This window comes from Apodemus sylvaticus, chromosome 11 (genome assembly GCF_947179515.1).
Source record: "Apodemus sylvaticus chromosome 11, mApoSyl1.1, whole genome shotgun sequence".
NCBI classification, from domain to species: domain Eukaryota; kingdom Metazoa; phylum Chordata; class Mammalia; order Rodentia; family Muridae; genus Apodemus; species Apodemus sylvaticus.
In genome coordinates this window covers 105,004,192-105,031,149 of record NC_067482.1, presented here as the reverse complement: position 1 = coordinate 105,031,149, position 26,958 = coordinate 105,004,192, and the positions used below count along the sequence as shown (strand labels likewise).

The following is a 26,958-nucleotide window of genomic DNA, read 5'->3' as shown; positions in this document are numbered from 1 at the left end:
CCTGTCCTCAGTGAGAGAAGATGCACCTAACCTTTGAGAGACTTGAGGCCCTAGGGTGGTGTGGGGATCAAGTGGGGACATCCTCTTGGAGACAGGGGCGGGGAGGAATGGGATGAGGAACTGTCGGAGACCAGGAGGGAGATAACAACTGGACTGTATGTAACAGATGAAAGAATAATAAAAATAAAATAAAGACACATGCCATCATAAAAATGTTAATGTCTAAAGCAATTTAAACTAGTATTGTAAATTATATTGTAAATTCAAATTTTTAGTGATTATAAAAGATAATGTAATCTTTTAGAATGGAAGTATAGTCTAATATAGTTACTAATATACTGATTATAAGAGATTTTTGATCTATTTTTAGAATAATATATAAAAGTTATATACATATAATATAACATATATAACCATTTAACTTATTGATATGATTAGAGTATTTCTATTACTCTGAAAGGATTATTGCTTACAAGACATCATTGTTTTGCTTTTTTTCACTAAAATTTAGTTTTGCATGATCTAAAACATCATATAAATGAAACTGCACAGTACAATCTTTTTTATGTTATATTTTTATGAGCACATTTTTAAGCTTTACTATTATATTAAATGAATCAGTAATTTTTCTTTTCTAGTTTTGTACTATCATTTAGTATATAGATGTACCAAAATTTCCTTATTCAATTACCAGCTGAGGGTCACTGGGCTATTTCTAATTTTTAATCATTTTTTTTGTGTACAGATTTTAATTTTAATTAATAATTTTAATTAAAACTTTATGTCTAAAGATGTTTGAATACACATGTGTGCACATACCTTTGGATACAAGGAGGTATATTCCTCAACTGCTCTCGGTTTAAAAACATCACACATGGAGCTGGAGAAATTAATGGCTCAGTAATTAAGAGTAGCTTGCTGTTCTTTTAGAGGATCCAAGTTCATTTCCCATCACCCATGATGAGTCACTAACAGCCAAATGTCTGTAATTCCAGTTCCAGGGGCTTCAACACCCTCTTCTGGTCTCCTCAGACACCAGTTAACGCAACCCCTCTCCAATGACACCCACACACAAACATACAGTTAAAATTTAAAAAGTAAGCCGGGCAGTGGTGGTGCACGCCTGTAATCCCAACACTCTGGGAGGCAGAGGCAGGTGGATTTCTGAGTTCGAGGGCAGTCTGATCTACAGAGTGAGTTCCAGGACAGCCAGGGCTATATAGAGAAACTCTTGTCTCAAAAAAATCAAATCCAAAAAAAAAAAAAAAAAAAAAAAAAAAAAGAAAGAAAAAAGAAAAAAAGAAAAAAAAAAAACAAAACCAAAAAAATTTAAAAAGTAATTAAAAAAATTAGACAACATGATTAAGTTTGTTTCATTCTAGGAATATGTGGCTAGTTTGAAATATACAAGTCAAACAAATAAGTCAAGTAATGTAACCCAAACACATTCTGAGATACAATTCACTGCATCCCCTCATTAGATTCAAAAAAGGTTTCCAATAAAGTTTAATATGTCATGATAAAAGCCCCGAAGAAATAAGAAGAGAATACAAACTCATACCTCAACATAGCACATGCTATACACAACAAACCTATAACCAACACTCTACTTCCCAGGGAAAAACTGACCACGTTCCTTCTAAGCCTGGAATGGAGCGAGACTGCCTTCCCCACTGTTACACATCTAGACCTGATGTTTTACTGTAGTAAGGCAAGGTAAAGCAATAGAAAAGGACAAACAGAAAAAACAAGTTAAACTATCTGTATGTTTGATAATATGATCCTATCTGGAAAAGGATTTCCTCCCTTTATTCTCATATGTGAAGACCAATAACACAATGTGTAACAGAAACCTTCTGAAAGTAAATACTCTTTTACCATTAAGCATAATGTTCATTGTAGGTCACCTATAAACATTTGACTTAATAAAGTTCTTTTTATATGTGATATTCATATGAAATCCTTTATAATTGTGACAGGTAATTCTCCATGTCACTGTACCAATACTGACACAGTCTGAAGCTATTGCCAGACACAAGAACATTTAATCTTCCTTTATCATGAAGCTAGAATGATCACTTTATAATTTTTAGCTGCTAATGATATAAAACTATTTAATAGCAATCTTTTGATTAGTGTTACAGTAGTACATCGTCTTTCATCAAACTTCCTTGTAGGTGGCATTTTCATTGAATATAGTCATCTCTACTTTAGAATGAGGATGTTTAATCTTTTTTTTTTTTTTTACTAAATATAATTATCTACATGATTTGTTTAAAATGTCCCTTTTACTACTTATTTCCCATTTGTGCTCTGTTCTGTTTTTCGCCTTCCTTTGGATGGTTTAAATTATCTTTTATACTTCTATGTTATAGCTTAATCTTTATATTATTCATCTTTTACTTTCAGAATCTATTTTCAAGTTATATGCCTTTTTGAATATGCAGCAGTCAAAGCTTAGAAAAGTACAGTTCCATTTGACTTCATGTGTAAAGGAGTAAGCCAGTTTAGAGCAGCTATGCAAAGTGGCTGAAGTTAAAGACGACAATGTCATCTGATATCTCTAATATTTAGATTTAAACCACACATCGCTTCTCGGCCTTTTGGCTAAGATCAAGTGTAGATTTAAACCACACAAACCAACCTATGCTCAAACCTGCTTATTTTCTGGCTGAATAACTTCATGAAGATATCATTATTACTCACATTGTCTAATACAGTACAAAATTCAAGACATAAAGGTGACTAATAACTACTTTAACTACACAGAACTCTCAACCAGTGTATGTTCCACGGCAACATCTATGACAGATGTCAGCAAAGAGGCTGCAGGTAAGTGGCAAGCAAAAAATCTTTCTGCAGAAGGAAGTCAGATTTGATTAACTCTTTATCTAGTCTAGAAGCACAGTAAAATTAGAATAGTGTATTATTATGTAATAATGCTTGTGGAGGAAAAAAGACCAATGATTGGAAGACTATTTTCTGGAAAAGAAAAACTAAATAGAAAGCAGAATCACTAGATTTCTTACAGGCAGCAGCTCTTATAAACAGTATGCACACTTTGGAAAATTTAAATTTATGTCTTTGAAGTTATATGACTTAATGACTGTTATGAAGCACCAAGTCTCAAAACCATAGCAGCTCTCTTCTACTCCATTTTCCTTGAACCATAACTTGGTAAGAATATAAGTCTCATAGATTAGTGAGATGGCTCCATCGTTCAAAGTGTTTGCTGCCAAGCAGGACGACCCGAGTTTGACCCCAAGAACCAATATACAGAAAAGTTGTGTTTTGAAATCCATAGGCATGGTGTGATGTGTTTCCATTGTGTGTGTGTATATAAACACAAACAAAAGTAAATGAAAAAAAATTAAAGACTCAATCTCACATAATTATATGGAGAGATCGAACACTGCCTAGCCATCTACTTGTATTTCCTGGGTTATTCTGGATAGAAGATTTCTAGGTGTGGACTACAATAATCTCCTTTACCTGTTTGGATGCTTCTATAATCCTGTGCATAGGAAAGAAGTAGGATGGTTAGCTCAAGGCCACCTTTGCCTACCTAGAAAAAATGCCTGTCTAGAAAAAAAAATAAAGAAAAAGACAAGTATTGGGGCAAGGAGGAGACTGAAGACGGAAGAGTAAACAGAATGAGATTCTATGGTTTATCACTTACCAACCTCACAAATAGTAAACCCTTTATATTCCGATTCACTCACTGAGTGAAAGCAGGGCCTAACTTGACTGAATAATTCCAAATCTCACAGATCTGGTGACCTAGAGAACACTGTTTATGAGCAGACCAGCTGCTTCACCAGCACACCTGTGACTCTCCTCTATAATGTTATCTTCACAGTCCTATCATTACAAATTAAAATTTACCTGGGGGTCAACAGGAAAAATGCACCACAGTGAAGGTATCAGTATCTTAAAAACCGATGATTTTTTGAAATAAAATAATGTCACCTCTTGTCCATCCCACTTCTATAATCCTTCACATGTAAGAGGAACTATTACATACTCGAAAACAACTGAGAAAACTGTTAGCACTTCCCTGTGACAAACATCTGTTAAGTATACTACCAGATATATGAAACAGAATAAAATACTAACATAAATACATGCAAGTTTGAATTTTCTCTCTTTTTCTGTCCAAGTATTTATAAAATTGTTACAAAGAAAAAACTTACTGTTTTAAGTTCATGGCGCAATTGCTGATTGTAATTTGTAGATTCTTCTAACCGAGCTTCTAAAGCAGCAATCTTTTCTTCTTTTATTTCAAGTGACTTCTTAAGAGTGGATTCTAATTTTGATTCCAAAAGTTTGTACCTACTATCCAATAATATAACAAATAATATAAGAGTAATATAGTTCGTCACTAGATATCAAAACATTTTGGAGGCAATTTATTTAATACATTCATGTTTAAGATGTAAATTATCTTTTTTTTAGCGGTGGTCAAAGAGCAAAAACGAGTAAGTAAACAGAATTCTGAATTACTGTTAAACTGTCAAAAAAACAATCAATGCTCAAAAAATAAGCTGACTAGATAAACCCCAAATATTTCTTCTAGTTGTGTAAGACTAAACCAGAAAAAAGAAGATAATGGATCCATTATTATCCCACACGTGACTGTGGTATTAATATATATGCATTTTAATTTAATAGCCTATATGATCAGTTAAGACTTAAAACTTAACCTAAGCTGGGCAAAGTGACATACACCTTTTATTCCAACATGTGGAAAAGCACAGACATTCCTGACTCACACAGAGAGTTCAAGGACAGTCAGGGCTATATAAGGAGGCACTGTCTAAAACAAAACATCTCAAAATCTTAAGTATTTTTTTTTAAACAAAAAAAGGACAATGCTATACTCGTGACACAGTCTGGTAGAAGCAGACAGATGTGAATACCAATATTTCAGTTACTGTACAATATTTTAGAATGCATGAGTGAATACTAAGTAGTTTTAAAAATTGGGCATATGTGACATGTGCACATGTATATACATTTGTGTGCAATGAACAGAGGAAGTATCTTTTCCTGTTGCTCTCCCTTGGTCCTTTGACAGGGTCTCTCAGTGAACCTGGAGTTCATCATTTTTCAGTTAGGCAGGCTAGCCATCACACCCAGAGGCTTTCCTGGTCCTCCCCAACCCAGGGTTGCAGCTCACATAGCTTTCTACATGGGTACTACGGATGCAAACTCAATTCCTTGTACTTGCACAGAAATTTCAGAATGCATATTAAGTAAGGGTTTGGTTAATGCAAATTTTTATACCTACAGAACCGGAGAGTTGGGTTCAGTGCTATACACTTGTAATCTCAACACTTGAGAAGTGGAAGCAGGAACATCAAGAACAGTGAGTTAAAAACCAGTCTGAGGGGACTGGAGAGATGGCTCAGCAGTTAAGAGCACTGTCTGCTCTTCCAGAGGTCCTGAGTTCAATTCCCAGCAACCACATGGTGGCTTACAGCCATCTATAATGGCATAGGATGCCCTCTTCTGGTGTCTCTGAAGACAGCTACAGTGTACTCATATACATAAAGAAAATAAATAAATCTTAAAAACCAAAACCAAACAAACAAACACACAAACAAATCAGTCTGAACTACAAGGGACTCTATCTCAGTATCCCAATCGAATCTAACGAGAAAACCAAACAGAAATAAATCTAAATTTTAAATGAAAATGCTATTTCATTCTGCCTTTTACTGTAATTAAAAGTTTAAGAGTTATTTTTATTTATGTGCATAAGTGTGTATATGCTACATGTGCAGGTGCCTGAAGAGCCAAAAGGATAATTAGATCCCCTAGGACTGGAGTTACAGACAGCAGTGAGCTGCCATGTGGATGCTAGGAACTCAACCCGAGTCCTCTGGAAGAGCACCCTGTGCTCTTACCCACGAAGCCATCTCTTCAGCCCCTATAATGTTTATTTATTAATTTTAAACATATTCACTAAGTTTGATTTTAGCTGTGTTTAACTTTTGATGTCTGAATTGCTTTAGACCATTCTGGTAGTGTTGTACTATAAGAAGAGAAAAATAAAAATCTCAGGTGAGCAGATTAAAATTCCTGAAAATATAAACCCAAAGAAACAATTATATTGAAAAAAGAAAGCAGGATAAAGAGAAAAAAAGAATTACATCTGAAAACCCTGGTGCAATAGTAACTTTAGCAAAACAGTAAGGTGCCATATATATTCATAGTTAGAACACTCTACATATAATCATGCAACTAAAGGAAAAACATTTCTGACTTTAACCTTACTATTTAAAGAATGCAATAACCACCTTTGGCCTCACTCTCCTTTTCTATTTATCATTCTCTAGCAGTTCAAACCTAACAGCACAACTGCATCGACAGCACGGTTTATTTACAAGCACTGTAAATGTCTTGGAGCTTACTCATTAAAAGAGAAGTGCACAGGAGACCAATGTTGTAAATTCATGGATTTCAGGATGTACGCAAACAATAACATGTCTTTTAAAAATATCCATACTAATAATAATTACAACAACAAATCAGTAGTCTAGATAAACTCTTAATTCACAGCTACTCCAGGTTAACTCAACCTGAAACATAAGTCTGTAGAGTCCCCATGACATTTTCTACTGGGATTCATTGCTGCAGTTACTGGCTGTCTGCATTTTACGGATATCTCTAGATTAAATATTTTAATCCCCAATGATTTTTTCTTTGTTTTTTTGGAGACAGGGTTTCTCTGTATAGTCCTGGTTGTCCTGGAACTCGCTCTGTAGACCAGGCTGGCCATGAACTCAGAAATCCGCCTGCCTCTGAGTGCTGCGATTAAAGGTATTTATACTACCACTACCCAGCTTTAGTTGTTGTTTGTGTGTATGTGTGTGTATGTGCACACATGGTGTGCACATGTGTAGGAGCACATGCGCCAAAGCATGTATATAGAGGTCAGAAGAAAACTTTCAAAATTTGATTTCTCTTACCATGTTTGTCCTGAGAATCAAGCTTAGATTATGAGGCTTGACCTTGGCTTTTACTTAATGAGCCATCTAACTGGTCTACAAAACAGTATTCTTAAGAGTAGATCTCTAGTCTGAAACAAGGGGCTCTGTGGATACTTCTTAAAAATCACATTAACCCTAATTAAAAGACTATGATTAACAAAGAACAGAAATTTAAAACAAATCTGTATCAACCATTAATAAAGTTAAATAGGAATTTTTATGCAGCTTGTCACATCTTGACTGTTCACATCATTTTCATACATTAACTAATTATTTCAATATGTTTTCCCCTTTCAGTGCACACTTCCAGAACCTTCCCCGCACACCACTCACCTGTCGTCAGTGCTCTGCTCATCGTGCAGGAGCCGCTCTTTATTTAAACCTATCTTCTCAAGCTCATGGGTTAATTTCTCGAGATCATTGTTCATTTGTTGTGTCTTCAATTTTTCACTGACTAAATCCTTATTTTAAAAAGAATGAATGTACAACTCATTTAAGTATCAAGAAAAGAACATCAGTTAAGATTCTAATTACTACAACCCAACAAGACATAATTTGAACCAGACAGGAAATGTGACTGACCCTTTCCAAAAAGTAGTGAAGCAGTACATTATAAACAAGCTAAAATTAGTTTTTAAAAATCATTTCTCGGACTAAACCACCAAGCAAAGAGTACACATGGAGTGACCCATGGCTCCAGCTGCAAATGCAGCAGAGGGTGGCCTTGTGAGGCCCTTGGTCCTGTGAAGGCTCAATGCCCCAGTGTAGGGGAATGTGAGGGCAGGAGGTGGGAATAGGAGGGTGGGTAGGGGAGCACCCTCATAGAAGCAGGGGTGGGGATGGGGGAGAATGGAATAGAGGGTTTCCTGTGGGGAAACCGGGAATGGGGATAACATTTGAAATATAAATAAATAAAATATCCAATAAAAAATCTTTTGTTGCTCAAAATGTTTTTTGAAAAAAATCCATTTGTAATAGAAAAAAACTCTTTGTGTGTGTTGTTACTTCTTTATAAGGCTAGTGTTATAAAAGAGTTTCTAGGAGAAACCCTCTCCTGGTAAACATACAACAAGGGCGTGAAAACCATAAGGGCACCTCCAACACACTCATGGACTTTAATGAAGCAATTATGTGTGTGTGGGGGGAAGCAAGCTATTATCTAATGTATGAACCTATCACATATTACAGGAAATATCACAAATTAAATTTCATAAATGAAAGAATTCTCAATAGTTCAATGTTGAAAATTAAGTTAAACCTGATTTTCATTCTCAGGCTTCTCAACCATCACAGCTTTGGAGTTTGAAAGATCTAAGAGTAAATGCAGAATTTCAATCCTTTTATTAACTGTGTGTTTCTGAGTAAATTAATATTTCTGAACCTGTTTGTTAATATGAAAGATAAAAATAGTATTTAAATGACTGGTTGTGAAAAGTCATATAAATTTACTTGTGTACTTACATGGGAATCCTTAGCCAAGTATCTGGTAAGAAACACTTGCTCTAATAATTAATATCTTATTACTAACAATCTTAAAAATACGATTTAAAATTTCAACTGAATAGGAAAGTTAGAAGTTGTTTCTAGTTCTAGTTCCAAAATTGTACTGAACTATACAAAAGATGGCACAAGTTACTGATGGGTTCAATAAAATGTGGGCTACAAATATAAAAAAAATGTTTGCCTTAAGTTTAAGTAAATAGGGAAGAGGGCTTAGGGAACTTATGGGGAGGGGGGAACTAGGAAAGGGAAAATCATTTGGAACGTAAACATAAAATATAGAAAAAAAGTTTAGGTAAATATATTTACCTCACGTAATGTAACCAATGTTTTAATATCAATAGTTGCTCTTTTTACAAGCTCTTTATTTTCTTTTTCTAATTCTTTTAGACGAACACAGGACTCTTTATATATATTAATTTCTTTGAATAAAGTTTTGTTTTCTTTTTCCAAATTCCCAATTTTCACATTATTTTCTTCTAATGTGGTATCTTTTATTTCTGCTTGTTGTCGAAGCCGTTTATTTTCCTTTTCCAATTGTTTCTTGTCCTTTTCCAGTTGAGATGTCTCTTGCTCTAATGACTTGTTTTCTTTTTCTAGTTGTTCCAGTCTTTTGCTAGATATTTTCAGTTCCTCTAGGCTTTTTTGTAATGTTTGATTTTCCATCTCTAAGTCTTGTAGCTCACTCTCTAACTGCTGGATTTTTTTATTGCTATTTTCTAGAGCTTTCTGCAGTCTTTGATTCTCCGTGTCTAGTCCCTGGTAGCTAACTTCCAAGCGCTCCGTCTTCTTGCACGAGGCTTTCATGAGCTCCAAGCCCTTCTGCAGCTGCTCCTTCTCACTCTCCAGCTCCCTGTTCTCCAGCTGGAGCTGCGCCATCTTCATGTTCGCGCACTTCAGAGACTCCACGCTCCTTCGCAGCTCCAAGTTTTCTTCATCAAGTTGGGAATTCTCTTTCTCTAGAGATTCTAACTGAAACGTAAGGTTTTTAAAGCTATCCAAAGTTTTTTTAAATTTCCTATTTTCTCTTTCTAGCTCTGAATTTTCCTGTTCTAATGTCTCAAGTTTTTCACATGTAATCTTTAAATTAGTTATCTTTTTCTGCAACAATTCATTCTCCTTTCCAAGATGATTCAATTCATTTTCAAGTTCTTCTGCTCGCTCTCCTTTCTCTTTATAAAGCTCTAATTCCTTTTTCATTTGTCTTTTTTCAAATTCAATCTTGCTTAGTTTTCCACTTGTTTCTTTGATAGATTCATGGAGAATTTTATTTTCTTTTTCAATGTCTTTCACTCTTGCCTCAGCACTAATCTGGGAACGCTGTCGTAAGGAAGACACTGTTTGATTCAGATGTTCATTTTCCTGCTCTAATATTTTAATCTAATTTGAAAAAAATAAAGAAAATGTAAAATTACAATGAATAAATATAGTCTTTAAACTTTCAAAAGCTAACAAGAACATGGATCCTAGAATGTATGGCTTACTCCTTTAATGTGACAAATATTTACTGAAAGACCACTTTGTATATGTACTGTCAAATCACTGAGGTTCATGTTTTTAGGGATTTTACAGTCTGAAGAAATGGCTAAGAAAAAAGCATTTACAATTATGATGATCTTCAAATTGTTTAGAATTAACCTATTTCAAATGTCTCTAAAGACATTAAGGTATAAATATTCATTAAATAATTTTTATGTTTCCTATACAAGGTGGATCAATGGTGTTTATGTATATATATTGTCATTTCTAAGAAAAATTTTAATTGGGTAACAAATAAACAAGAAAATGACCTAGAACTTCTAAAAACAAATTTATCCAATTTACAGCGTAACCTGCCATGAGTTCCAAACTTGTAGGTTCTCAAGATGCTTGCTGCCTCACGCTGCCCCTGTTACTGGGGCGGCAGTGCCGTGCACCTCCCCAAACTTCCCTTTAAAACTGCAGGGCTATTCTATAGACATCTAAAAAGTTCAAGGAACTTAAGAGCAGTTATAATGAATTATTATTAAGCAAACTGGCAATTTAAAAATTTCTAAGTTTTTCTTCAAATTTTCTAAGTATATGGTAGAGAAAATGTAAAATGACAGAGTGATTCGTCCCTATTCAGATGGAATATATTTCAAAATCCGGCATGGATACCAAAGACTGCAAACAGCTTTCAATCTATATGTACTGTTTCATTTCCACATACAGTGATGATAATCATTTAGTATTAGGCACAGTAAATGTATCATAAACCTTGGTGTATTTTTTCTTTCCTATAAGAAAACTTTATAAACTCTTCATCTTAAGGAAGCACTTAACAGTTTCTCTGACATACATGAATTGCAGCTTAGGGCCATTGCAAAATAAGGGTGACTTGAATGAAAACAATGTGGCACAAGGGTAATTAGTAGTAATGGACAGGGAGTGGAAACGGGGAACTTGTGCAGCCTGGAATGGACAAGATTTTATGACACTACACAGAATGACAGACAACTTAGAATTTACATACTGCTGATTTCTGGAAACAGCTGCATACATTAAATGACTTACCATTTTTGGACTGTGATGGGCTGTAGGTAACAGTGAAGGAAACCTAATACATAATGGGGAGCTATTGTAGTTTAGTTTGAAATCTACAGAGTTGTAGTGGATGTCCTTGTAGTGGCATTTAAACATTTACTTTAGAAAAACTGCTTAAGTGAGACACACCAACCTGCCTCTCTGAATTTTCTCTGAGTGTTTCAATTGTTTTTTCAAGCTGAGCTTTCTCTTTCATTAGATCCTTGCTTAAATTTTGACAATTCTGAAGACTTTGCTTTTCTTGAATAATTTCATTTTCAAGAATTTCAACCTAGAGAAAATTAAATCACAAACTTAACAGACAAAATATGTCAAATTAAAAGATGACTATTTAATTAAGGATAAAATCATTTTACTATCCAAATGGTAGAAATTAAGAATCTCGTATAAAATTTCAAGTAACATTCTATAATGACTGGATAAAATTTGCACACACGACTCTTATCTTCTATGTTAAGACAGGTTTCTATTTTGACATGCAAAAGCAAACCTAGCAGAATAAGTACTTATGATGTACAAATATCATCAGAAAACTCTTGACTACGGTAGATTTGTAATACACAATTTTATTACCCTAGACAATGTTGGTAGCAAAGGAGGAAGACATTATAAAAGATCAGGTAGGCAAAAGAGAGATGTGGTGATGGAAGTTTAGTCAGGCAGCAAACAGGGGCTTGGTGAAAACAAAAGGGGAAAGGCAGAAGGAAGAGCAGCACTGAGGAGACACCCTGCAGCGACCTTACACTCTAGGCACAGTGATACACACCTGTAATGCTGGCACTCAGGAGAGAAAGGCACAGTGTGAGGCAAAGATAGTAGTGTCTGTCTCACCTCCTGACAAAGGACTTCATTTTAACTTTACATATTGATTTATTTTATTTATGCAGTGGCGAGGACTAAATCCACGGTGTTGTGGCATTGAGCATACTAAGCAAGCACTTCTGTAACCAAGGACCATCCTTCCAGTCTGTGGTGTTAGAACTGCAGAAGTAGTACAAGTGCCAGGCTACATCACTGCCTACCCTTGGGGGAAGCTGGGACCCTGTTCCTTCTACTCCTTTTTTTCCCAGCTGTCATAAGGTGAACAGCTTTGCTCCTCCACAAGCTCCTGGATATAGTTTTTTTCACCTACTGGTAATTAAATAATCTGTTTTTACCTATTACATATGGAAGTATGTAATGATAGTTTAGTGCTACCTAACAATTTGATGGGCTTGAGAATCTGTTGAGAGGCTTCTGTGAGGGATTGTAGTGATAAGGTTGTATACATGCACACACAAACATGTATAAACACCACACAACCACACAAAAAGCTAGCATAAAAACGAGAGTCTATTTGGAAAATCTAAGGCATTGGTTCTCAAAGCAAGTCTCTAAGACAGAAAGATACGTATTACATAGAAATATCTTAAGAATAAGTAGTAATTGTTCTGGTCTGAAAGAATTACAGGGATGGAAATGGAGAGGAGCCTGAGGAAAAGAAGGTCCAGTGACAGGCCCAGGGGAGGTCCCAAGTTCTGAAATGATTACTGAGGCTATGGAGTACTCACAAAAAGGGACCTAGCACGACTACACTCAGGAAGACCAACAAGCAGCTGAAAGAGTCAGATGCAGATATTTGCACCCAACCAATGGACAGAAGCAGCTGACCCCTGTGGTTGAATTAGGGAAGGCTCAAAGAAGCTGAGGAGAAGGGCAATCCTGTAGGAGGACCAGCAGTCTCAACTATTCTGGACCCCCGAGATCTCTCAAACTCTGGACCACCAAACAGGCAGCATGCACCAGCTGACATGAGGCCCCCAACACATATACAGCAGAGAACTGTCAGGTCTGTGTTCAATCAGAGAAGATGCACCTAATCCTCAAGAGACTGGAGGCCCCAGGGAGTTTAGAGGTCAGTTGGGGTGGGAGTTGGGGGGTGGGGACATCCTTGTGGAGGCAGGTGGTGGGGAGAAGGTATGGGATGTGGAACAGTCAGAAGGTGGATGGGGGAAATAAAATCTGGAGTGTAAAAAAATTAATAAAAAAAGAAGTAATTTTGTGTGTGTGATGTATGCCTGTGTATAGGCGGAGTTATGACAGTGCACATGTGGAGCTCAGATGACGCCTGGGAATTTTTTCTTCCATTTTCAGTTGTGGGGATTACACTCGGGTTGTTAGGCCTTTGTGGAATATGGTTTTCTACACTAAAAAAGTTCATTTAAAACTCATCTAATTTAGCTAATATCTTGAGTACCCAACTAAGTGCTAAGCTTTCTGCTGGTTTCTGATTTGAAAATGCCAGTCTTGTATTTGAAAGGCATATCTCCACATCAACAGAAATTCTCATTTATATATTATTGGAGCATCAATATAATATATACTAGTCACTGAGCAATCTTACTATCTCCCTGTATCTACTGTTAATGATTTTGAGACTTGGTCTCCTGTAGCCCTGCCTCTACATCCAAAGTGCTGTGATATCACATCATCCATGTTGTGCAGTGCTAGGGAACACACTAAGGGTTTCATGCATGTGAGACCAACTGGGCTATGTCCTGAGTCCACTTATAGCCAATTTTTTGATATACTACTTAACACAGAATTATGCCATGCAAACCGCAAAAATACACAAAATAAACTACTTGGTTATACGACTCAATATTTGTATTCAATGGAAGTCTGATTAAAGTCCACAGGATGGAGAGAGATGGCGTAGGAGTTAAGGGTATGCACTATTTTCCCAAAGCTGAGTTCAGCTCCCAGCACCCGTCCGTCACGCAGCACGACAGCCCCTCTTGCCCCAGTGCTAGAGGATTCCCAGTCAGCAGCATGCACATGGCAGACACCACACAAACACAAACACAAACATATACATAAGAATAAATCTTAAAAACTCAGTTTTCATAATGCTAATTTGTGGTCTGTCTTATTTCTCACCAAGTGTGATAGCAAATGGCTATAAGCCAAGCACTCAGGAGGCATGAAGACCACAGTGTGTTCTAGAACAGTCTGGACTATATTACACAGGGAATTCCCAGAAAGTTTAGATGACACTGTGAGATATTGTTTCAAAAAAAAAAAACTAAATGAAACAACAAAAAAACTCATTTCCCACTAAAAGAAATAGAAACATTTTTGGAAAAATGGCTGTTTCTAAAATGTCTTGGAGTAATGGTTTAAAAGTAAGTTTTAGTGCTGGGTTTGTTGCTGTACACGTGAAAACTCAGTATTGGGGAGGCAGAGGTAGTAAATCTGTGAGTTTAAGATCAGCCTAGTCTATATAATGGGTTACAGGTCTGACAGAGCTGCAAATTAAAAATCTTGCTTTAAAATAAAAACACCTACCAAAAGAAGGAGGGAAGGAAGGAAAGAAAGAAACCTTAGCACCAAGGCATCTGAACATAGTTTTAAAACAGTCTCTTACATATTACCAAAATCACTAGTTATATCCTAAATATATCTGTCTTGATACCCATAGATAAAAACAGTCCTCATATCTTGTCATGGAAACTTTTCTTTGCAACACACAGTGACTATTACGGAAAATGAAAGCCAATCAAATTGTGGAGAGCAGTCCCAACTGATACATTTGCAACACAACTCCTGCACCTAAGACTCAAAAGGGAGTTTGGTGTAAGACTGTGTGTCCTAGAAATAAATGACAAACTACACCACTTAAGTCTCGCCAACATGGATGCCCAAAGAGCAGCTAAGCAAGGATGCTAACAATGGTCACGGAGTGGCAGACGCTTACCAGGCCTCATGAGAGAGGCTCACAGACAAAAGGAATATTGGCAGTGGGACAAAGAATCTTCCCCAGAGAAGAACACACAATTGGCCATCCAATATCAATGGTCATTCCTGAAAACATATACATACAAATAGCATTATACAGATTGAGGTTATATTTATGAATTTAGGAACATACACCCCTCAGTTAAAGAAAAAGACCATGAATTTGAAAGCAAGTAAGGGGAGATGTATACATGGGAGGGTTTAGAGAGAGAAAGGGAAGGAGCAAGTGATATTATATTATAATCTCAAAAATATTTTTAAAGAAGGCCCACACTTAGATATTAAGTAAAATAAATGCAGAAGGCAAGAATAGCTTAAATGTTAAAATACACAAGCTCAAAAAAAAAAAAACCAAAATAAAAAACCCCAAAACAAGCACAAAAAAACCAAGCCCACTAAAATAAGTAACAGATTAGCTTTATCACAGGAGGCTATGTGAGACCAGCTCACAATCCGCCATCAGGTAGGAAAGTAAAGGGACACCGGCGTTCCTCTATCAGCAGAAATTAATACCGTAAGAAAAACCAAGACTTTTCAAAAGCAAGTTTTCTTTGTAATAATCCAATTAACAAACTACGCTAATACCAAAACCACGCAAAGATCCAACAAAGAAAGAGAACTTCAGACCAATTTCCCTTATGAATATCGATGCAAAAATACTCAACTGGAGATCAGCATGCAGAAGAATGCAAATTGATCCATCCTTGTCTCCTTGTACTAAGCTCAACTCCAAATGGATCAAGGACCTCCACATAAAGCCAGACACTCTGAAGCTAACAGAAAAGAAACTGGGGAAGACCCTTGAGGACATCAGTACAGGGAGAAAGTTCCTGAACAGAGCACCAATAGTGTATGCTCTAAGAGCAAGAATTGACAAGTGGGACCTCATAAAATTACAAAGTTTCTGTAAGGCAAAGGACACCATCAAAAGGACAAATCGGCAACTAACAAATTGGGAAAAGATCTTCACCAATCCTACATCAGATAGAGGGCTAATATCCAATATATATATAAAGAACTCAAAAAGCTAGATTCCAGAAAACCAAACAACCCTATTAAAAATGGGGTACAGAGTTAAACAAAGAATTCTCACCTGAAGAACTTTGGATGGCGGAGAAGCATCTTAAAAAATGCTCAACTTCATTAGTCATTAGGGAAATGCAAATCAAAACAACCCTGAGATTTCACCTTACACCACTCAGAATGGCTAAGATTAAAAATTCAGGAGACAGCAGGTGTTGGCGAGGATGTGGAGAAAGAGGAACACTCCTCCATTGCTGGTGGGGTTTCAAATTGGTACAACCACTCTGGAAATCAGTCTGGCAGTTCCTCCGAAAACTGGGCACCTCACTTCCAGAAGATCCTGCTATACCACTCCTGGGCATATACCCAGAAGATCCCCCAGAATGTAATAAGGATACATGTTCCACTATGTTCATAGCAGCCCTATTTATAATTGCCAGAAGCTGGAAAGAACCCAGGTATCCCTCAACAGAAGAGTGGATGCAAAAAGTGTGGTATATCTACACAATGGAGTACTATTCAGCCATTAGAAACAATGAATTCATGAAATTCTTAGGCAAATGGATGGAGCTGGAGAACATCATACTAAGTGAGGTAACCCAGACTCAAAAGATCAATCATGGTATGCACTCACTAATAAGTGGATATTAACCTAGAAAAGTGGAATACCCAAAACATAATCCACACATCAAATGAGGTACAAGAACAGAGGAGTGGCCCCTTGTTCTGGAAAGACTCAGTGAAGCAATATAGGGCAAAACCAGAACAGGGAAGTGGGAAGGGGTGGGTGGGAGGACAGGGGGAGAGAAGGGGCCTTATGGTACTTTCGGGGAGTGGGGGTCTAGAAAAGGGGAAATTATTTGAAATGTAAATAAAAATATATCGAATAAAAAAACAAAACAAAAACAAACAAACAAAAAAAGAGTATAGGAGAATTCCAGAACAGGGAAGTGGGAAGGGGTAGATGGAGGAACAAGGGGAGGGAAGAGGGCTTATGGGACTTGTGGGGAGTGGGGACCCAGAAAAGGGGAAATCATTTGAAATGTAAATAAAAAATATATCAATAAAAAAAATTGAGAAAAAAAACAAACTATGAAGTAATATAATTAGAATACCAGAATTTGTTAAACCTCTAACTAGTTACAGAAACTAACTTACAAACTTTCTATAACATCACAAACATCATGAGCAGACATGCCACTCAAATGAGATATACATACTTTACAAATATCCATGGTTTAAAAAAATAATTTTAAAGCACAGTAAGCTTGTAGAAAAAAGAAATACAGAAGACAAACTTGCTAAGTGTAGAACAAATGAAGCAAGTAAGAAATCTACATTGTGAATTACACAATTATCACACAACCCAATTCTGTCAGCAGAAAATGTGCTAGGAGACCTGGTTAAATGATTAAGAGCACTAGCTGCTCTTGCAGAAGGCAAGAGTTGAGATCCTAGCAGTCACAGGGGACTCATAACTGTCTGTAAGTCCAGTTCCAGGGGTCTGATGGTCTGATGCTCTGTTCTGGGCTCTGCAGATACCTCACACATGAACTACACAATAACACATGTAGACAAAACAGTCATTCACATATATATATATTCACATATTCATATATATATATTCTATAATTATAATATAATATGTATGATATAATATATAATAAAAGCTTTAAAAAGCTAATTTTTGGTATGACATCATTGTTCTTGTGTTCTAAAAATTCCTTACCTTTTAGAGATTTATATTTTAATGCTTTGTTGTTAAAATGATACACTGACCCAAGGCCATAAGGAAGGCACATGACATAATAATGAAGTTGAGTCCAGCAACAAGTTTGTTTTTCTTAAAACACATTTTTGACCCAAAAAACACTCTATATACCAGGCAAGTGCTCTACCATTGAGTGATATTCCCAGCCCAAAATTAAGTTCACTATTATTGAACCTGATTGATAGCCATAATGCTTTTGGTTCATTTATCCAACAATATTAAGATACATTATAAATGAAAAATACAAGTTATTGATAGAAATTAACATTATAATAAACATTAAATTTTAGCTTACCTTTTTATTCAGTCTCTGGTTTTCTTTTTCAACTTTTAGGATTTTGGAAGTGGTGCCTTCTGCAGAGTCCACAGTACTCCGAAGCTCTTCTACAGTTTTGGTCAAACTCTGGTTTTCCATTTCCAACTTTAATAATTTACTTGATGTTAATTCATTCACCTCATGTCCTAAGGATTTCTGTGGTGCTGTAATATTAAAAAATGTCATTAATAAAACTATTAAAAATATTGACTATGCCTGATATTTAACTTCATAAAATTTTAAGTTATCTAAGAGATACAATTAAAAAATTAATGAAACAAAGTTAAGTCTTGAACTTCTAACATATGCAGCTTAAGCTGAAGAGACTACAGAGTTCTAGTTCTGTAGGAAATTGCCTTGCAATTTTACAAGATCCCTCTAACTCAAGAAATAAAAACCATATCTTAAAATTCTGAAGTGACTTCAAAAATTAAAAGGTAGCTAGAGAAGAATCCTTATAAATTATTTGATTCATATTATTATATGAACCACGCTGCTCATATATATTCTTCTGATAAAAGAAGTCAGTGCTCAACTTAGAAGCAAAGAACAATATCTGGTTATTTTGTTATGAGAAAGCACCTTTAACATAACTTTCTTTCCCAGCATTTTTATTGATTCTTTCGAAATTTCACATCATACACACCAGTCACATTCACTTCTCAGTCCTGCCCTGTTCTCCCCTCAGTCCTTTCTGCCTGCCCCAGCAAAAAACAGACAAACAAAAACCAAAAGTCAAATTTGTCTGTAAATTCCCTGGGAGTGCTCACATTCTCTGTGTGACCTGCCCTGATGCTCCCTCCCACACCCCTGCCGGAGCCCCCCCTCCCACACCCCTGCCAGAGCCCCCCCTCCCACACCCCTGCCGGAGTCCCCCCTCCCACACCCCTGCTGGAGTCCCCCCCTCCCACACCCCTGCTGGAGTCCCCTCCTCCCACACCCCTGCTGGAGTCCCCCCTCCCACACCCCTGCTGGAGTCCCCCCTCCCACACCCCTGCTGGAGTCTCCCCCTCACACACCCCTGCTGGAGCCCCCCTCTCACACCCCTGCTGGAGCCCCCCTCCCACACCCCTGCTAAAGCCCCCCTCCCACACCCCTGCTGGAGTCCTCCCCTCCCACACCCCTGCTGGAGTCCTCCCCTCCCACACCCCTGCCGGAGTCCCCTCCTCCCACACCCCTGCCGGAGCGCCCCCTCCCACACCCCTGCCGGAGCCCCCCCTCCCACACCCCTGCCGGAGTCCCCCCCTCCCACACCCCTGCTGGAGTCCCCCCCTCCCACACCCCTGCTGGAGTCCCCTCCTCCCACACCCCTGCTGGAGTACCCCCTCCCACACCCCTGCTGGAGTCCCCCCTCCCACACCTCTGCTGGAGTCTCCCCCTCACACACCCCTGCTGGAGCCCCCCTCTCACACCCCTGCTGGAGCCCCCCTCCCACACCCCTGCTAAAGCCCCCCTCCCACACCCCTGCTGGAGCCCCCCTCCCACACCCCTGCTGGAGCCCCCCTCTCACACCCCTGCTGGAGCCCCCCTCCCACACCCCTGCTAAAGCCCCCCTCCCACACCCCTGCTGGAGCCCCCCTCTCACACCCCTGCTGGAGCCCCCCTCCCACACCCCTGCTAAAGCCCCCCTCCCACACCCCGGCTGGAGCTCCCCTCCCACACCCCTGCTGGAAGGCATCTACCATGGAGGTGACACCTCAGCATCCTACCACAGTTCCTGACAGTTCTCTCCCAGGTCTTCTAGGCTGTTATTATTTTAGGGGGTAGGGAAGATGGGCAGGGTTGGGGTGCAGGTAGGGTTGTCATTGAACTCTTCCATGTCCCTCTTTCTCAACTGTTCATCTGTAGTCATCATTGTAAAAGAAAATGTCTCTAGCACATTTAAATATTGGTCAAAATTGGATATAGTATTATTATTTAAATAATACTGTTTATTTAATAAAACATCTTATTATTTAAATAAATAAAGAAAAACTATTTGTTCTAGATATCACATTGGTACTTTTTTATTACATTATCACAGAATTTTAAAATCCAATTAGACTGTCATACATTTTGTTGTTGATATTTCAGTCTATGATGCTTTTACTCCCCCCTCCCAAATATTACTTTTTCTTGGCATGGTGGCACGCATTTCTAATTTCTGCACATGAGAGGTAGAGTCAATAGAATCAAGACTTTCAAGGACTAACTTGTTGAGTCTGACTACAGCCTGTGCTTTATTAGACCCTAACTCAAACAAACAATATGACTTAAATTTTAACTGTAAACTTACAGATACATTGTTCAGAATGATACCTAGTGAAGGGTTAAAATATACTTCTGGAAATACGATATCACCTTTTGCATTTTGGGTAAAAAATTTTTAAGTGAATAATCTGAGTATAATGAACATATAAAAATCCATTAGTATCATTTTGCAAGTCTAGCTTTGTCTCATAAATTAAAACATTGTTTCCAAGCATGGTAACAATGTAATATGTCACTCCTCTCCACCAGCTTGCACTGACAGGCAAACACTCCTCCAATAGCTGTAATTTTAGTTCTTCAGCATTTAGTACAGCACCTCTGTCAGTTCAACCTGAATTACATATTTTCACAAGAACAAAACAAGCTCATTTGTTGCATTAAAAACTGTCTGAGGTCATTATGCACAGTTTATTCAATTATAACATGATGCGACCTAGGAAATAATACATACACTTTTTCATAACTGTCACTGAAGAATGACAAAAGTTTGTGAATTAATGAAAACTGTTTATGTTATAATCTTAAATGTGCATTTTCATGTAAGTTATTTTGGTTTTCATGTTAGTAATGTAATATTTTTAATTGAAAAATAAACTTAATATTTAGAGTACACAGCATGATGTTCTTTGATAATTTCATAGTTTCAGGTCTTCCATTTACATCTCTCATCTGTTTGCACTGGTGCGAAATCAGAGTATAAGTCATTCTTTTACAATCAAACAGCGTTTTCCCAGCACCATGTATTGAAAGGATTATCATTTTCTATATCACTTCTCTGTCATGTTTGTCAAGAATCAGTTGAGCATAAATGCATAGCTTTATTTCTGGGCTTGCTATTCTGTTTCATTTCTTTAGTTGTCTACTACTTTGCTTTTGTTGGCGCTAATATGCTATTTTGTTTGTATAAATGTCTACTTTTAAGCTAGTTTTTTAAGTATTTATTTTTACTTTATCTACATAGGCATTTTGTCTGCACCTGTGTCTGTGAACCACTTGCATTCCTGGTGCCTGTGAAAGCCTGAAGAGTACAGTAGGTTCCTGAGAACTGGAGTTACAAGACAGTTTTTTAAAAAAATATTATTTATTTTTATTTATAGCTGTCTTCGTACACACACCAGAAGAGTGTGCATCGGATCCAATTACAGATGGTTGTGAGCGACCATGTGGTTGCTGGGAATTGAACTCAGGACCTCTGGAAGAGCAGTCAGTGTGCTCTTAACCGCTAAGCCATCTCTCCAGCCCTTCAAGACAGTTTTGAACTGCCATATAGTAGTGGGAATCAAACAAGGTTCCTCTAGACCAGCCAGTGTTTTCAACCACTGAACTTTCTCTTCAGGCCTAACTTACACTTAAAAATGTGTGTGCTGTTTTTCTTTTTTTATTGTGTGGATCTTGGAGACTGAACTCAGGTCATTAGGATTGATGGTTGCAGGTACTACTGAGTCATCATGATAATTATTTCTCTGTCTCTTCCTCTCTCCTCAAGGACTTCCTTCCTCTTCTTATCCCTTCTTTTTTTTTAAAGACAGGGTTAATTTGTGTAGCTTTGGCTGTCCTGGAACTTACTCTGTAGATCAGGCTGGCCCTGAACTCTGAGATTCACCTCTCTCTGCTTCCTGAGGGTTGTTATTAAAGGTGTGTAACACCACCAGTTCTTCTTCATAGATACATATTACAAGTGTGATTTTTCCTTGAATTTTTTCAATAATCTTTTGTTAATGTATGAAAATACTATTTTGACTTTATATACCTCATCTTTATTGAACTAATTTTTTTTTACACTTACAGTTTTATGATATACTTTCATCTAAACTACCATATCCTTGGTCCCCACATATAGGTAAGCACACACATACAGGCTTTTTTAGTATCAGAAAACTGAAGTCTGAGCTGCTTTCTTTGTAATTCAATTTATAGAAGTACAATTAAAAGTTATACAAATACTTTAAGTAATAAACTTCCACAAGGTCACTATTTAAGTCAGTTCACAGGAATAGGAATTGATTATTAGGTTCTCAAGTATAAAACCAGAAAACTTTAATAGATAATATACAGGATGAAACATCTATCTGTATAACTATTTATATACACTAAACTAGAAATTCTTTCAGAACTTATATCTATGTACTCTGTTTACCTGTTACCCGATAACTATGTGCTCACCATCCATTATGGTGTGTTATATTTGGCAAGTGTTTAAAAAATATTTGCTCAAAAAAACCAGGTAAAATAATCAAATACTGTGTCATTTAGAAGTTGCAGAACTCATTTATTTTGAATAAATTTGAAATAGTTATAATGAACAAAATGTATGAACAGCAATAATATACCCAAGCATATACTGCGAACAAATGTAATGAATTTAAGTTTAAGACACTTTAAAAAGGGTCTGGGAAAAAAAAAAAGCACAATACAAATTTATTTTTTTTAGGTCAGAGTCTGACTATGTAGACCATGCTGGCCTCAAAATCAGAATCTGCCAACCTCTATCTACCTAGTAAGCCCTGGGATGAAAGATGTGTGCTTTCCAGCTTCTGGCAATTATAAATAGGGCTGCTATGAACATAGTGGAACATGTATCCTTATTACATGCTGGGGAATCTTCTGGGTATATGCCCAGGAGTGGTATAACAGGATCTTCTGGAAGTGAGGTGCCCAGTTTTTGGAGGAACCACCAGACTGATTTCCAGAGTGGTTGTACCAATTTGCAACCCCACCAGCAGTGGAGGAGTGTTCCTCTTTCTCCACATTCTCGCCAACATCTGCTGTCTCCTGAATTTTTAATCTTAGCCATTCTGACTGGTGTAAGGTGAAATCTCAGGGTTGTTTTGATTTGCATTTCCCTAATGACTAATGAAGTTGAGCATTTTTTAAGATGCTTCTTCTCCACCATCCAAAGTTCTTCAGGTAAAACAGAAGAGTGAATGCAAAAAATGTGGTATATATACACAATGGAGTACTATTCAGCCATTAGAAACAATGAATTCATGAAATTCGTAGGCAAATGGATGGAGCTGGAGAACATCATACTAAGTGAGGTAACCCAGACTCAAAAGATCAATCATGGTATGCACTCACTAATAAGTGGATATTAACCTAGAAAAGTGGAATACCCAAAACATAATCCACACATCAAATGAGGTACAAGAAGAACGGAGGAGTGGCCCCTTGTTCTGGAAAGACTCAGTGAAGCAGTATAGGGCAAAATCAGAACCGGGAAGTGGGAAGGGTTGGGTGGGAAAACCGGGGGAGGGAAGGGGACTGATGGGACTTTCGGGGAGTGGGGGCCTAGAAAAGGGGAAATCATTTGAAATGTAAATAAAAAATATATCGAATAAAAAAAAAAGAAAGAAAAGAAAGATGTGTGCTACTGCACCCAGGAAGCAGTTACAAATTTATCTAGCAGTTTTTCACTATCCCCAGCAATGAACTAGCGGGTACAGATAATTTATTCACTTATATTTGTTAAGTAAGCAGCCATAGCCGTGAAAACCCTGACCCTCTTCACTCTGAGTACATGCTCACCCTTAGGATTGACCGCCTTACTAGGTTTCTGACATCCTAGCTTGATTTGTATTCATTCAAAGAACATATTGACTAGATAAAACAACTGTTTAAATAATGGAAGACTATAGTTCTCAAGAGAAATCAATACATTAGAATTCCATCCCCTGTGATAGTAACTTGAAATATTGCCTAACGAACCTCTTATTGAATTCACAAAACTGAAGTTGTGCTTTAAACTAATTGTATACATCTAAAAAGTTATATATTATCTTATATAATTTTTATTATACACAAAAATGTATGTATATACAAATTATATACACATAAATGTACATATGTACATTATACATACTAAATGAAGCTATAATAGAATTATTTGATACAACTTTAAACGGAAAAGGGCCAGGATTCAGGTTTTTAAAAAGCCGTTCTCCTGGAACAAGTAAAATTGAGTTTTAAGTTATAAAAAAGTAAACAAAAAAACAAGATATTACTCTGTGAGATAATAATTTTGGAGATAACTGCTTGTCTTGTGGGTTCTTAGCTAGGGAAAAGAAATATAAATAATCTTCATTTATTAATCTACTTAAAGGAAACAAAACTCAGACTACCTTCAGCAAGTTCGCTGGTTCTGGATATCTGCTCCAGCTCCCAGCCAAGGTGTAATGACTCATCCATACTTTGTTTCTGTGCCATTTCCAGAGTCATATTTTCTTCCATTAATTCTTCAATCTTCTTTCTATCCATATCTCGTTCCTTTTCAATTATATACAATAGGAAAAGAAAGCTAAGAAATAGTGTAATTTCCATCCATTATTCATTTATTTTTACTAATTTTAAATGGAATGTTTTTAGTTCCTTAAAATTTCTTCATTAAAGACAATACTTTGTTATAGTAATAACCACTGATCAATATTGATCATGTACCTGATATCCTTTTAAAATGATCTTTTCAAAACTTAGTTCTTTGGGAATTTCTATATCTTCTGCCTGTTTTCACCTTCTTTTACCTTCTCCTAAGTTCCTTCCTTTTTGCCCATTGGCCTAGGACTGTGTCCTTTGTGTTCGTTTTTTTTTTTTTTTTTTTTTTTTTTTTTTTTTTTTTTTTAAACCTATCAAGTTCAATTTGTACATATATTCTTGGATATAAATAATTTTTAGGGACAAAATGAAAATGTTCCTTCACGCGAGCAATTTCAGTCATTTAACAAAATAGTATGGCCACTGATAAATTTTATCAGATATCTGTAATATTTTTGCATTTTAAAGAACATGCTTGTAAAATAGATTTACTGATTTATAAAGGCAAAAATTAGTATGTAATATTCATCTATAATTGAAACAGAAAAAATGTTACTGTATATTTATTTTATGTAATGGTGGAAATATCTTAAAATTATTGAGCTCTGTAGTCTATGTTAAAGCCTTTCTAAAACTCTAGCCATCCTTGTCATGACAGGGAATTTAGGTGAGTCATGGAAAATTCTTCCCCAGAAACCAGGAAAACTGGTGAATCCATAAATCTTACCATTTCCATGTCATGCAATTTAGCCTTTAGTTGTAAATTCTCTTTTTCTAATTCATGTAATTTGTCAGAACGAGCCCGAGTTCCTTCTAGTTGGTCTTCCAGCATAGTTTTTGTTTCTAATAAAACTTGATTATCTTCTTTTAATTCCTACAAACATTTAAAATAGGCTTTTAAAAATTAATTAGAAATGTTCTAATATCTGTCTTTTTGAAGCTTAAAAGATAACAATGCATCACTACAAATGACACACTACACCATTTTTGTCACATTTTCATGTAGGGGTAAAGGTACTCAGCACTGTATGTTTCCTTTTCTTTTTGTTTTTTGTTTGTTTTTTGTTTTTTTTTTTTTTTTGGCTTCACCCACTTTCTACTCCCTGTCCCAGAACTAAACATGTTATACATTCAAAATATGTAAGCTTTAGAATAAGCCATACCACTGTAACTTCACGGGAACTGATGCAATACATTTAAGTGGGTCACAGGGTTCAGAGATACAAATTTCATACAATTAACACTTACTGGGACTGAAAGAGACTTAAAATTTTACCTCTATAGAGGAATAACTTGACTTGTTACAGGCTTTTACACTACAAAACTATGACCCAACTCACATAAATGATAAAACAAATCTTGTTAATTTAATTTATCATTATTTTGAAACAGATTCTTCTTAAATAGCCAATAAGCCCAGGCTGTGTACAAACTTGTGGTGCTTCTCGAGTCTACCTCTCATTCTGCTTTTTATAACCCTGCATGATCTCTCACTCTTCTCTCCCCGCCCCCCCCCTCCCTCCCTCCCTCCCTCCAGTCAGGTCTCACTATGTAGCCTGACTGGCCTAGAATTCACTATGTCGACCAGGATGGTCCCAACCGCACAGATCCACCTGCTTCTGCTTCCAGACAGCCAGGTCCAAAGTCAGGCACCGCTGTGCTTTTCCAGTCCTTCTTGTTGGGGTAAAACCAAGCACTGTGTATGTGTAGCAAGATACCAACAGCGAGCTTAATCCTCAGTCCTTATGATACATGCCAAATAAGCCATCTAAGGAATCTTTTTCCTCAGATAACTGTCTGTATTCACAATTATTATTTTGCTAAATAATGCCCACTTTTCATAAAGTCCAGAGAAAATACACTGTTCTACGGGATTTTGAGATAAGGTTCACTATGTATTCAAGAATGGCCTCAGTGATCTGAGTCTCCTGAGCTGGGGTTACAGGTATATACCATCATGCTTTAAGACAATGACATTCGTGACAGATATAATATGCATATTACACATGGTTGTATATGTTTGTACACCTGTGTATTTTATCTCAGAATCTTCAAGTTTCAGTAGAATAATAAATGAATTATTAGTAAAACAAATAGATGTCCTATTTTCCCATGTTGAAATTACACTTATTATTTACTTATTAGTGTATGTGTATGGGCACATTCCACAGCACCCAGATGGAACTCAGGACAGTTTGCCATGGTTGGCTCTAGCTTTTCAACCTGAAGATCCTTGGACTTAACCTCTAGTCAGGAGCCTTGGCAGCAGTGTCTTCAACCCACGGAGCCAAACCCTTCCTGTTTTTATTTCCTGATTCCACATACTCTCTTTTTCATCCTCATAGAGAAACTTAACAAAATCCCATATTTGCTGAAAATAAGGAAGTTAACAGAAACGAGGAATGGATGCAAGGGATGTCAAACTCAGAAAAAAAAGTGGTTTTTCCTAATTC

At 36.8% G+C, this 26,958-nt stretch overlaps 1 protein-coding gene across 10 annotated transcripts in view; it reads right to left on the bottom strand.

The window, feature by feature from the left end:
- Positions 1–26,958, bottom strand: part of Ccdc88a (coiled-coil domain containing 88A) — a 140,694-nt gene that overhangs the window by 37,531 nt on the left and 76,205 nt on the right. For 8 of the 10 annotated variants that reach the window (XM_052199652.1, XM_052199653.1, XM_052199650.1 and 5 more), the window contains exons 11-17: positions 25,233–25,379; positions 24,316–24,460; positions 17,927–18,111; positions 11,194–11,331; positions 8,805–9,875; positions 7,329–7,456; positions 4,194–4,335 (exon numbers count right to left, since the gene is read on the bottom strand). In XM_052199652.1, coding sequence (XP_052055612.1) covers positions 4,194–4,335; positions 7,329–7,456; positions 8,805–9,875; positions 11,194–11,331; positions 17,927–18,111; positions 24,316–24,460; positions 25,233–25,379 — 1,956 coding nt within the window. The remainder of the gene's footprint in view (positions 1–4,193; positions 4,336–7,328; positions 7,457–8,804; positions 9,876–11,193; positions 11,332–17,926; positions 18,112–24,315; positions 24,461–25,232; positions 25,380–26,958) is intronic. The other 2 variants (XM_052199654.1, XM_052199646.1) reach the window with 1 other exon arrangement.